The 11,934-nt window shown below is 48.3% G+C and overlaps 2 protein-coding genes across 3 annotated transcripts; one reads left to right on the top strand and one right to left on the bottom strand.

The window, feature by feature from the left end:
• The first annotated feature begins 4,928 nt into the window (after positions 1–4,928).
• Positions 4,929–6,334, top strand: LOC121931467 (protein ALP1-like). The gene is made up of 2 exons (XM_042469280.1): positions 4,929–5,411; positions 5,583–6,334. Exons 1-2 carry the CDS (start codon positions 5,007–5,009, stop codon positions 5,988–5,990), a joined length of 813 nt encoding a protein of 270 aa, XP_042325214.1. The 5' UTR covers positions 4,929–5,006; the 3' UTR covers positions 5,991–6,334.
• Positions 6,335–8,337: 2,003 nt separating this feature from the next.
• LOC121931380 lies at positions 8,338–10,251 on the bottom strand. Of its 2 annotated transcripts, none has more exons than XM_042469083.1 (2): positions 9,563–10,251; positions 8,338–9,223 (listed from the first exon to the last, which is right to left on the bottom strand). In XM_042469083.1, the coding sequence occupies exons 1-2, from the start codon at positions 10,230–10,232 to the stop codon at positions 8,394–8,396; spliced, it is 1,500 nt and encodes a 499-aa protein (XP_042325017.1). In that variant the 5' UTR covers positions 10,233–10,251; the 3' UTR covers positions 8,338–8,393. The 2 variants fall into 2 exon arrangements, with proteins under 2 accessions (XP_042325017.1, XP_042325018.1); XM_042469084.1 differs by having other exon boundaries at positions 8,338–9,220.
• Positions 10,252–11,934: the final 1,683 nt, after the last annotated feature.

The following is an 11,934-nucleotide window of genomic DNA, read 5'->3' as shown; positions in this document are numbered from 1 at the left end:
ACAGGTTCCCCACTGTCATTATTTTTCTCCAACTTTCTGACAGTATATTTCTTGACCATGCCAGTAGAATGATTCAAGAGGAGGAGGTGAACACTGTATGCCTGCATAGATCATAGTAGAATTCCATTTGTAACACAATTACTCTGTGTCAAGCAATGTAGGTTATTGGCCAGAACCTGTTTTAATCTTCCATGGGATATGCATTGAGTGTGGTAAGTGGAAGCATTCCTAATGCCCCTCTATGTTGTCAGTCAAGTTTTGGATGGGATGTGCAATGTTTTGTAGGCTGTATACATAATCTTTTCACATCAACCCTGGAATTGTGTCTGAGATGTTCCAATTTTTCATCAGTTTGCCCCTCCTTTCCCCCATTTTAGTGATAATTAAAACTAAATGAAGAAGATGAAGCACTGGAAGCAAGAAGGGATCAGCTTTTTGCTAGTAATTGCTTAAGATTTTTAAAAAATGATCCAACTTATTAATGAATCATAAATTAACCAAGAAGTCAGTTTTTTAATGTTGCATAGGAGATAGGGATATTGGATTTGAACCTGGGTTGAACTTGTTCACTAAGTGAAGACCCTGAGTCAGTGAGCATGGAGATAACCTTGAATCTTTCACTTTCAACCCAGCCTATACCACAGGGCTGTTCCAGGAATAAAATGCAATGTTTAAACACAAGCAAACAAAGATACACCATCCTGAATTATTAGGAGAGAAGGCAAGATGCAAGTACAATACTCAAGCAAATTATTTTGGTTATTACGTCTGAAAAGACACCATTCAAGTTATCTTGATGGAATGAAATAGTTTTCATTCCAGCAGTGGCACAATGTATACAATGACATCCATGGTGTCTGCAACCCTGTAATCTCCTCTGACGACTTCTCCAAAGGTATAACTGATCAGAACATCAGCATATCTTGAAGGATATAGAAGTGAATAAGAGAAAGACCTTAACAGTATATAAAAGTATGTGAATTATAAGTCTATAACACAATGTAGTCAGTATGTTTTAAAGATATGGGACATTTAAAATGGCCTTATATCTTAAAAGTGTATGTTTTTATCTAGCCGAAGGTAGAAACTGACAATATCTCTTTTGTAATAAAAGATTTATAGTTATGGAAATTACCTTGACTATATCAAGATGTTTGAAGAGATTGATTTTCTCTTTTTATAACAAGATTAATAAAATAAGAAATTGAATTAGTTATGACATGCACTTCTTCTGAATATCTGCTGTACGATTAAAAAGTAAAAAAAACCTAAATGTTTTATAATGGGATATTAATAGTTTCCTCTACACCAAGAACAACAGACAGGGGCCACTTTTATTAGGTGGTAGAGCTTAACACAAATACCTAAGTGAGAACAATGTGTGAGAGGAAACATTAAGACTCATCACAGAACATCCACCGTAAGCTTTAGGAATTGAATAGGAATCCCTCTTCCTTTCAATACACCCATAGATTCATACTTGTTTTCCACCAAATTCATGATATACGACATGTAAGGACATCACCATTTTAATTACAGTCTAAGGTTTAAATTGACTTGTTTTTCTCCTTGATTCTGTAGTGTAAATGTAGTTTGTGCTCTGAAGAAAGCAAAATTATATTCTTAAAATATTCCATATAACTTCTCCTTCAGTCTGCTATTCAACACAAGAATTAATGGGGATATATATATATATATATATATATATATAGAGAGAGAGAGAGAGAGAGAGAGAGAGAGAGTTAGTATCATCTGGAGGAAACATTGAAATTTAGGGCAGAGAGAAGCCATCTCTGCATGATTGCCAAAGAAAGGCACTATTAAGTCTCACAGATTCCAGTAGAATAGACTGTTGAGATTAGGAAAGATGTCCTCTATTTCCAACCACCACAGTTTCCCCCCTCTACAAGAGTGGATAGATATCTTGTGAAGAACAAAAATCAATGTTCATAAAATATCTTTTATATTAGATTTTAAAATAAACAGTAAATGAGAGGCTACTTATTCCCATAATTTTATGCAATGAATATTCCCATAGAACAGTAGATTAATGGATTGTTTTCTATTCTAATTCATTCTTCTGCATCTATTCGCTTCTAGTTAGCTAAATGCTAGAATTCAGAGAGTTTTGTTTCTTACCAAACTACCCTAGGAGGCAAGATAGAGCACAGAGTAGTTAAAATGTGATTTCCTCGGTATTCACATTACCTTGCAGCTAAACTGTGGTTTGATGTTTCCTGGTCAACTCATGTACTGAGGATTGTTAATTAAAAAGAGTTGTCCTACTCTATTAAGGTTCCCCATAGACTAATTATTAAAGTGCTGTGGACCATCACAAACCTACAGCAATTGAAAGTCACAGAAAGGACTTGCTTATTTTATGAGCCCTCTATACCCAGAAGATTTTTTCTCTTCTGCACTACTGAGCATGCACAATGGGAAGTAGATTGTCTTCTCAATTGCTACTACGCCATGAAGGAAAGGGGAGAAGAGCAGGAAATTGCTAGAAACTACATACATATTCATTAATGTTTTCAATATCAGCCGTGCGAGTCAGATTCCCTACAGGTACAAAAAGTCATCTTGTTAAGTTGTTGTGCTGGGTGGACCCCACCCACCTTTCATTTGCTCAGCCTAATTCAGTGTTATAGTGACAGATATTGCAACCTTAATGCAAACATACTCATTAAGTAGAATTGTTCGGGGGAAGGTTTTTGTTTCTTAAATCCAGTTTAAAATGACTGTAATTATAGAATTCTTGTTTCTGTTCATATTTTGACCCAGTCTCTGGAGTCAAGGAAAAATGCATTCTAGAGGCAAGGTCATGAGTCTCCAGCCAGTTCATAGCTAAAGTGCAGTAACACCACATTGCTATACAAAAAGTGAAGAAACTGAGAACAAAAGAACAGTAATAAATATTTTTCGAGGAAAACAGTATAACAGTGAGTGCAGCCATCCTTGATGGAAACTGTGGCTACCTCTTGTGACAGTGTTACTTGTATTCAGCCCAGTTAGGTAACAGAGAAGGCAATGAGAAGAGGTCAAGAAGGATCCACAAAGTCAAGGCAAGCTTCATAACCACTCTCCTGAGAGACCATTAGCAGGAATCTGGAGCTGTTTCAAAGGCTGCTTCTGACTTTACACCCTGCTCTTCAGAAAGTAATATTCGGCTGATCCATTGTCAGTCACTTATCCTCAATTGTAAGCAATATTCAGTGATGAGGGGGCACTAGGGCAGAGTAGAGAGAAGGCTGGCTATAGAAAAGGAGAGGCAATCAAATTGATAGGCAAGGAAGGTGAAATAAAAGTCATTCTACCTGTGTCTCTTCAGAAGTACAGGAGACAACAGCAAGCAAACCCAAAGGCAAGATAGCTGAAGAAACACAATCAGTCTTACTGTTACCGATTATGCTCTATATAAAATTTTGGTATAAATAATAGCCCATATGGACCCTAGATGAACTCTGACTGCTTGTACACTATTAAGGGCTAAGCGAGAGGACATGTCGAAACCAGATCTAAAGGTGAAGTCATCGTCAGTAAATAGTGTCACTCCAGATAGTCTAGGAAGTCGCAAATGAGATTATCATTTTGCCCATACAATCAGGAGGTGCAATGTTTGCCTTCCCAGAGTTGCTTATCCCCTCCCCGCATCTGTTGTCTGAGCAGATTAAGAACTATAAGACAATCAGACTTAGTCATCCGGTGTAAAACAAGTTATTAAACACTTTTGCCAGAGATGGGCCTTTTGCCCTTATAAAAACCCCAGACTTTTGCAAGTCTGTGTGCCATCTGAGAGCTCTGTACACTTCACGTCAGTCAAACCTTTGACTTGAACACCGGCATTTCCATTCAAACCCAGATTGCGGAATGGACTTGTCTCATTGCCATTCTTCCCCACTCGATTCCTGGAAGTGAATCTACACTTTGGTGAGTATAGCCCTAGTGAAGCATGAACTCTTTTCCCACGCTAATCTCTGATTTTCCTGAGCCTTGTATGAGTGTGTGTGTGCTAGGAAATTGTGTGTGGTTTTGACTATTAATAAACTGGATATTAACTATAGACGTTTGTCTCTGCTCCATTTCTGGAATTCCCTGGTCTTCTCCTTATCCATAAAGGGTGACAACCTCGCAGGGTTGTCGTAGCAAGCCCCCTCTCATGATGTTGAGCTAATATAATAATAATAAAATTCCCTTAATCAGACCTTTGGCTACACTGCCAAAGAAACACAACTATAATTAATATGTCCTCTCCCCTCCACCTAATGTGGACACTGATATAATTACAGCCCTATGGAGAGTCAAAGGCGGGTTACAGACGGGCAGGGGAGGACGTCTTGGAGGTGTATTCAGCTGAATGCGGAGCCTCCAGACGGCCCGCCCCGGGGGCGTGCTTCAGGTGTTGGAGCTTCCACACTGGGGGCAGTGAAGACGCCTCACCTGGGTCCGTTTCGGACCCGGAGCTTCCATACCGCCGCCTCGGAGGACGCTGCAAAAAGAGAGGCAGCTTCCTCACGGGCGGCCCAAACCGCGGCTTTTTTTTTTCTTTTGCCGCATGAGAAGTGCGCAGCTGCGGCAGTCAGCCAGCAGCCGGCAAGTTCTCTTTTGCCGGCTGCGAAGTGCGCATGTGCACCGTTAAAGGGCCCAGGTCCCTTTAAACTTTTTTCTCCGCCCTGCCCAAGAACAAAGGTGGCCTCCTGCCAGCTGGTGATCAGCTGGTGTTGGCATCCTTGCCCGCTTGCGCATTGCGAGTGCCACCACTGGCATCATGGATGCCTCGTCTCCTTTGTTCCCTGTGGTCTTAATGAAGCTGCAATGCACAGCCACAGCTGTCGCCGCTGCCACCGCCGTCTTCCCCGCCTCCTCTGCCCCCCTCCGCCTCCATTGCCGCTGCAATGGAGGTCCCATCATCCACCACCATGACAGCTGTAGACTTGGATGACAGCAGCAGTGATGATGATGATGGCACAGAACAGCGAACGGCAGCGGCTGCCATAGCGCTTCATATGGCTACTGTTGGCGGTGCCATGGCCCTGGCCAGAGTGGCACGTCTCCGCCGATGCTGGCAGGTACCTGCATCGCACGACTTGTGGGACAACTTTGTCTCAACCATATGGTCTGACGAGCAATGGAGGCATTTCTTCCGAATGCCCCGTGCCCTCTTCCACAGGCTAGTGGGCATCCTGCGCCCAGAACTGGAGAAGGCAGACACAGTGATGAGGAAAGCCATCCCGGTGGAGAAGAGAGTGGCCATTGGTGTCTTTTCAATGGCACACAAATCCACCTATATTGTGACGGCGGCGCTGTTTGGGACTGGCGTTGCCACCGTGGGGGAGATCGTGGTGGAGTTTGCCCTGGCCATGGAGAAGCTGCTGCTGTCAAGGACCGTATACCTGGGGAACGCACGTGAGGTAGGGACAGCCACACCACCTTCCCTTTAATCTTTGGCAGCCCTGTGGGATTCTGTGTCAAGTGTCAGCCCCTCACTGTACATTTGCTGCTCTTGCTATGGTGCAGTTGCGCACCTGTAATAGAGTTGTCATCTCAATTCCTCTGTTTCTCTCCCTTCCTTTACCCCACAGATTATGGATGCCTTTGGTCGGCGCGGCTTCCCACAAGTGGTTGGCCTCATGGACGGGTGCCACTGCCTGATCATACCACCCTTGGGGCTGAGGAATGCCTATGTCAACAGAAGGGGCTCCTATTCTGTCATCCTGCAAGGGACATGTGACCACACAGGAAGATTCGTGGACGTGGAGCTCGGGTGGCATGGGTCAGCGCACGATGCCAGGGTGGCACGGAATTCTCTCATCTACGAGGCCATGGAGGCTGGCATCTATGTGCCAGGGAACCCCAGCATCAACATCAGAGGCCAGCAGATCGGACCCCTGATACTGGCTGACTGTGCCTACCCCATTCGGAAATGGCTCATGACACCATTTAAGACCCCCCCCACACTCCTAGACAGAAGATCTTCAACAAGAAGTTGAATCGCGTGAGGGGCGCCGTGGAGAGGTCGTTTGGGAGATTGAAGGCGAGATGGCGCTGTCTCACTGCCCCACTCCTGGTGGTTGAGGAGAACGTGGTGCCCATCCTGGTATCATGTGTCATTCTGCACAACATCTGTGAGACCAAGGGCAGGGTCCTGGACGAGGGCATGCGATATAGGCGCCGTTTTGTGCTGCCCGCCCCAGCACCAATCACAGAGGCTGAAGAGAAACAGAAGAAGAAAGACGGGGAGACTGTGAGGAATGCCCTGGCAGATTTTTTCCTGACAAGGAGAATCTGAAGGATGGCTCCTGTGCCATCATCTGTGATGTCAGAGTGCATTGTTCTGTAATACCATAAGCACATAAATAAATGTATCCCATTATCCACAGTATGAGTCTGCCTATCATTCCTGATCTGTGCTGTGGGCATGTTTTGCCACGTGCCTGAGGGGGACACACACAAACACACACACACAAAAGGTCTCCTGGCGCCTGTTTTCCTGGGGCAAAAAGATACATCAGCTCCAACTGCCAATTGCCCCTTTAACAATGTATCAATCTCCCTCAAATTCAAGCTTTCCTAATGGCCCATTTGAATGTATCAATGGGGTACTCAGAGGGCATCTATTGGGGGAAAGATTCAAACTGCTCCTCTGAAAGCTTTCATTGGCCTAGGACCACCTTGGCCTAACGGCCCAGAGCCGCAGGTGCCCATATATACCCGTGCGCAACTTTGCAAGACCCCAGGACGGCGATCGACATGGCAGAGCCACGCAGGAGGGTCCCGGTCCGAATCGCCTACTGGACCGATGAAGAGGTCGGGATCCTCCTGGACTCCCTGATGCCACAGGCAGCCGCGAGGAGGGTGATGGCCAGCACCAACAAGCCCAACCGGGGGCATTTCCTCGAGGCATCTCGTGCCCTCCGAAACCGAGGGTTTCAAAGAACGCTGCACCAATGTAGAGTTAAATTTAAAACTCTGAAGGCAGCGTTCTTTGAAACCCTGGAGGATTTCGGAGAGGCGCCCCCGGTTGACAGGCAGCCACCATTCTTCTCGCGGCTGAAGGACCTGTGGATCAGGGGAGATCGGCCCAGACCAGAAGATCGCCGTCCTCCAGGTAAGCCAGAGCTCTTGCCATGCCCTGTCCTACCCTCCTTGACCCTTCCCTTGCCCTCTTCCCCTTCCTGCATGGTGCCAATGCCATCCCTCCTCTTCCCTTCTGCAGGCGTGCGGCCGAGGCGGAGGCGGAGGGAGGGAGGGCACCGTGCCAGGTCGCCCTCTCCACCATCCTCGGGGGACGAGGATGTCCCCGAGGGTGGGCCACAGCCAGGACCAGCTGCTGTGGCCCCTCCGCAGCCAGAGCAGGTTCCTCTGGCAGCAGGTAGGTCCCCAGGGTGAGGGGTGGGGGTTGCCTGCCTGCCTGCAGCCCCCACGACACTTGTGCCCTCATCTGCCATGCCAGCATGGTAACTTGGGCCTTTCCTTCCCCTTTTGCAGGGCTTCATGTCCTTGCTGCTGCCGCCATCGCGCAGGAAGAGGAGCCTGGGCCGAGCCGCCGCCTGCCAGGGGACCCAGGGCACTTGGCCCTCGATGCCAGTGCCCTGGATCGTGTCCTCCAAGCCCGGCAGCAAGGTAAGTGTACAGGTGAACCCAGGGAAGGGAGTAGGGGCACCCAGAAACCCTGCCAGTGGGAGAGGGTGATGGGCTGCACAGGCTGATCCTAACCATCCTCTTTCTTTTCCCCCCACAGAGAACCGGACGGAGAGGAGGTTCGCTGCGATCGAGGCAAAGGTGGACAAGCTGGCAGAGAAAGTCTCCTCCATGGAGGAGACCCTTCAGGAACTCCTCCGCCGGCTGCCCGCCCCACCGCCTCCTCCCCCTCCCTGAAGCAGCTTCCCTTCCCTGCCCCCTCTGCCATCCCCCCTTCACCACCCCCCTTCACCCTCCCCCTTCCTTTTGTATATATGTACATAGTGAAAAAAATTTATTGTTATTGTTAATAAAAAAGTTTATTTTTTAAAAAAAATTTGTGTGGTTAATTATGCGCAACTGCGGCGGTGTGGCTGTGAGTGTGAATGAGACAGATTAGGCGCAACTGTGCAGTCTAAAGCTAGGCAGGAGTGGTGTGAGGTAGCAATCTCCAAACTCTGTCCTTCCAGGCATTTGGACTTCATCTCCCAGAATCCCAGACCACAGGGCAAGGTGGCTGGGGATTCTGGGAGATGAAGTCCAAACGCCTGGGAGGACAGAGTTTGGAGATTGCTGGTTTGGGGACCAGTGAGCCAGGCATGGTGGGAGGAGAGAACAGGAAGGGTAGAATAGGGTAGATGGGCTGGGAGGGAACACATGCCCTGGGAGGCGAAATGATGTCTTTATGGGACATCGTGGGACCTAGTGCCTTTTCAGTGCTCCCTGCCCCTTGATCCCAGGCCCCCTCTAGTTGCCCTTTGCCTTTGGGGGCGGGGTGTGGGCGGTGGGACTGCCACTGACTGACTGAAGAGGCTAGAGGATGGGCCAGCCAGAGGCTGCTGAGCCGGTTCCACCTCCATGGCAACTGCCTGCTCCTCAGCTGGAGGGATTGCTCTTGCTGGGGGCTCCTGTGGCCCTACTTCTTCCTCCACGACCCTGGGGACAGCCCTGGCTCTTCCACCTCTTGCTGGGGGCTCCTGCTGCTCAACCCCTTCCTCCACGACCCTGGGGACAGCAGCCCTGCCTCTTCCACCCTGCTCCCTACGTACCCTTCTGCGTCTCGGGCCACCCAGCCCTCCCCTCATGACCTCCAGCATTTGCCCCATCAGAACAGTCTGCGCTTCCATGGTGGTGTTGAGTCGCCTCTGCTCCTGGACTGTGGTCTCATGATGTTGGTCTGACCTCTCTAGTGCTGTCTCCTGGTTCTGAACGCCCCTCAGTTGAACTTCCAGTGCCCTCTCTTGAAATCCCAGTGCCCTCTCTTGAAATCCCAGTGCCCTTTCCATGAGCTCTCTGCGGGAGTGTCTGCTCCTCTCCCTTTCATCACAGGCTCGCTGCCCCTGCTGCATCAGTTCTGTCATTTTCTCTTCTGAGCAAACCGTGAGCTTATCCACAGCTGCCACAGTTCTAGTAGCTGCTGACGGACGGACCCTTTTCTTCTTGGTGGCAAGGCGCTCCTCTGCTGACATGGCAGCTATGGGATTAGCTGGAGGAGGTTCTCCTTCTCCTTCTTCTTCTTGTTCTGCTTCAGTTCGTCCTCCTACTATGGGACATACAAGCAGAGAGTCATAGAAGCCTACAGTTAGCAGAAACCCTGAGGTTCATCTAGACCAACCCCATTCTGCCATGCAGGAACTCTCACTCAAAGCTGTGGCAAAGGGTGGAGCTTCAAACTAAGGGCGTTGGAAAAGGACAGATTTACATGCAAGGGAGGGGTGCCTTAGGAATGTGGGACACATGCAGGACATGACCATGCCAGGGACACTCACAATCCTACTTGCACAGCAACCTTGCAAACATACCAGCACAGTAAGCAGTGAATGAGACATGCCACAATTGCGCAGTTGAGCCATGCATTTATAAACAAAAATATAAAGTTTACCTTGCATACTCTCTTCTGTCTCACTGCCATCGCTGGCGGGTGCACTGGCCCGAGAGAGAGGTGAGCGGTCACGGTAGCTGCTGGTCGTGGAAGAGGATCCAGCACGAGATGGTGGTCTCCTTCTGGAGCTCCCGGCCTCAGCAGACATTCGTCTGAGCAGGGCGCGGGGGTCCAGAGGTCTCTGGCTGCTGGAGGAATCACCTGAGTCGGGGTGTTCCTCCTCCTCCTCCTGCTCCTCATCTATATGACAAGGGACAAGGGTCATCTCTGGCCTGTGCCCACCCTGGGGCCACATCTTCCCCTTGTCCCATTTCCCCCTCCCTTCCCCCCAGGGGCCCTGGCACATCTTACCCTGACGGGGCATCAAAAGGTCTTGGGCACATTCAAGCTCCGGGGTCTCCTCCTGCTCCTCCTCCACCACCACCACAGGCTCGGCTCTGGCTGGCTGGCCCGCCGGGACCCTCACGCGCTCCCCACTGGTGGCTAGTCTGTGGGGTCTGATGCTTCCATCACTTTTGATGAAAGCATGCAGCTCCTTGTAAAAGGGCGGGGGGGCGCCCTTTGTAGTACCTTTGGCCAGAGCATCTCTGTATTGTTTGTATTGAGATTTCAGCGACTTGCATTTTCGGCGACACTCCTCCAAGGTTCTGTTGTGGCCCTTGACTCTCATGGCTTCTTCCACCTCTCGATATGTGTCAGCATTCAGGTAGGACTGCTCCAGTTTCTGCAAAATGTTTGGCTGGGACCATATAGCTATCAGGTCAGCCGTCTCAGTATGAGACCAAGACGTCCCCCTTCCTTTTTTTCGGGGTGCTGGTGGATGGCTGAGCCATCCTGCCTGGTGACAAAGGGGAGCCGCCACACAGCTGTGCCAGGAGTAGCCAAACTGTGCCCGTTCCCAAGTGAAAATGGCGCAGGAATGTGTGTAGGGGGTCACTTTAAATCCCAAACTTTCCCTTATCACTTTCTACAACCAAAACATCCGCCGGCAAAACTTACAACTTCCCGCGGTTCTACCAACGCATGCGCACAAGTGGCTCTAGGGTTAGGGTTACGAGGCTTAAAATGCGCCGCAGCTGTGCCGCAGCTTCCACAGCTGCATGGCAGCGGACGTTGCAATTAAAGCTTGACTGTAAACCACGCATGTCCCGGGAACCCGACCCATTATGCGACGCAGCTGACACGGAGCTTTTAAACCGGCAACTTATATTTGCGGCGTAGCAATTCTGACGTATCGGTGCAGGGGCTTACAGACGGACATGCGCAGGTACGCCGCAAATCAAAAAGAAGCGGAAAAAAGCAGCACCTTTTTAATGCCGCTTCTTCCCGCTTGAGGCGTGCAGGGGGCGTGTTCATGACGGCATTCAGGGAAAGCCCGTCTGAAGGCTCTACCTTCATGACGTCATGAGTACATCCCTTTTTGCCCGTCTGTAACCCGCCAAAGTATCTTATACAAGGTCAGTTGACTTTTGAACAAAGGACTAGTATGATCCCAACCACAGCAAGGATAAATCCTGGTAATGTAATTGTTCTTATTTTTAGTGTGCTTGCTGGTTCTTTTTGAAATAAACCATTAGGCAGCTTTGAGGTTGTTGGTTTTTTGGTTTTGTTTTTCATTTTCTTGTTCAGAAATCTTCACACCCAAATTACCCAAACTAATGAAAAAATGAACTCAGGCACAGGAATGTGAAGTAAAAGTTGGGCTTGTTGATTGGCATAAAGGCACCTTACATGATAGTGAGCTGATTTCCTATAGAACCAGCTATAAAAGTTTTGGCTCACAGCTTAGGACTAGAGAAGGGATACTAAAAAGTGAAGCATCACCATGCATGCTATTTGGGCAAAGATATGTCTTGGCACAAGCTAGCATGTGATTGGAGCCCCTGGGCACTGAAGTTTGTCTTATTTGAAATTAAGGCATTGATGGGCCTCAGGTGAAACAATGATAAAATATTCAAGAACAATGTAATAGAGCTTACTTAAATTTTCTCAGCAGAAGTTCTTCTGAGAATATTTCTGAGGTTCCATTTTTCTCAGCTCTATCCCTCTGACACACATTTCTACAGTGAAAGAGGCCATTTTACATAACATTTTGTGAATATTTCTCAGTGACTCTTTTGGGTAATGTCTGCCTTTCTCCTGCCACAATGCATTGCCATAAAATTAGTTCTTCTGGGACATTGTGAAAGATGTAAAACAGCACAGTCACAGCCAACACTGCAGGAAAAACATAGAAACCTCTTAGGAAAAAAGGAATTTACTACTACTGCTAGTACTAAGGCCCTTCTCCAAAAAAACTGCCTTACCACTTCTCCTTATGGAAAATCAATGAAATTATCTCTCACATTTCTCTGTGCATAAACAGGATGGAG

Source organism: Sceloporus undulatus, chromosome 5 (assembly GCF_019175285.1).
Source record: "Sceloporus undulatus isolate JIND9_A2432 ecotype Alabama chromosome 5, SceUnd_v1.1, whole genome shotgun sequence".
In the NCBI taxonomy this organism is placed as follows: Eukaryota; Metazoa; Chordata; class Lepidosauria; order Squamata; family Phrynosomatidae; genus Sceloporus; species Sceloporus undulatus.
The sequence above is the reverse complement of the archived record's forward strand: the minus strand, read 5'-3'. Positions and strand labels throughout refer to the sequence as shown.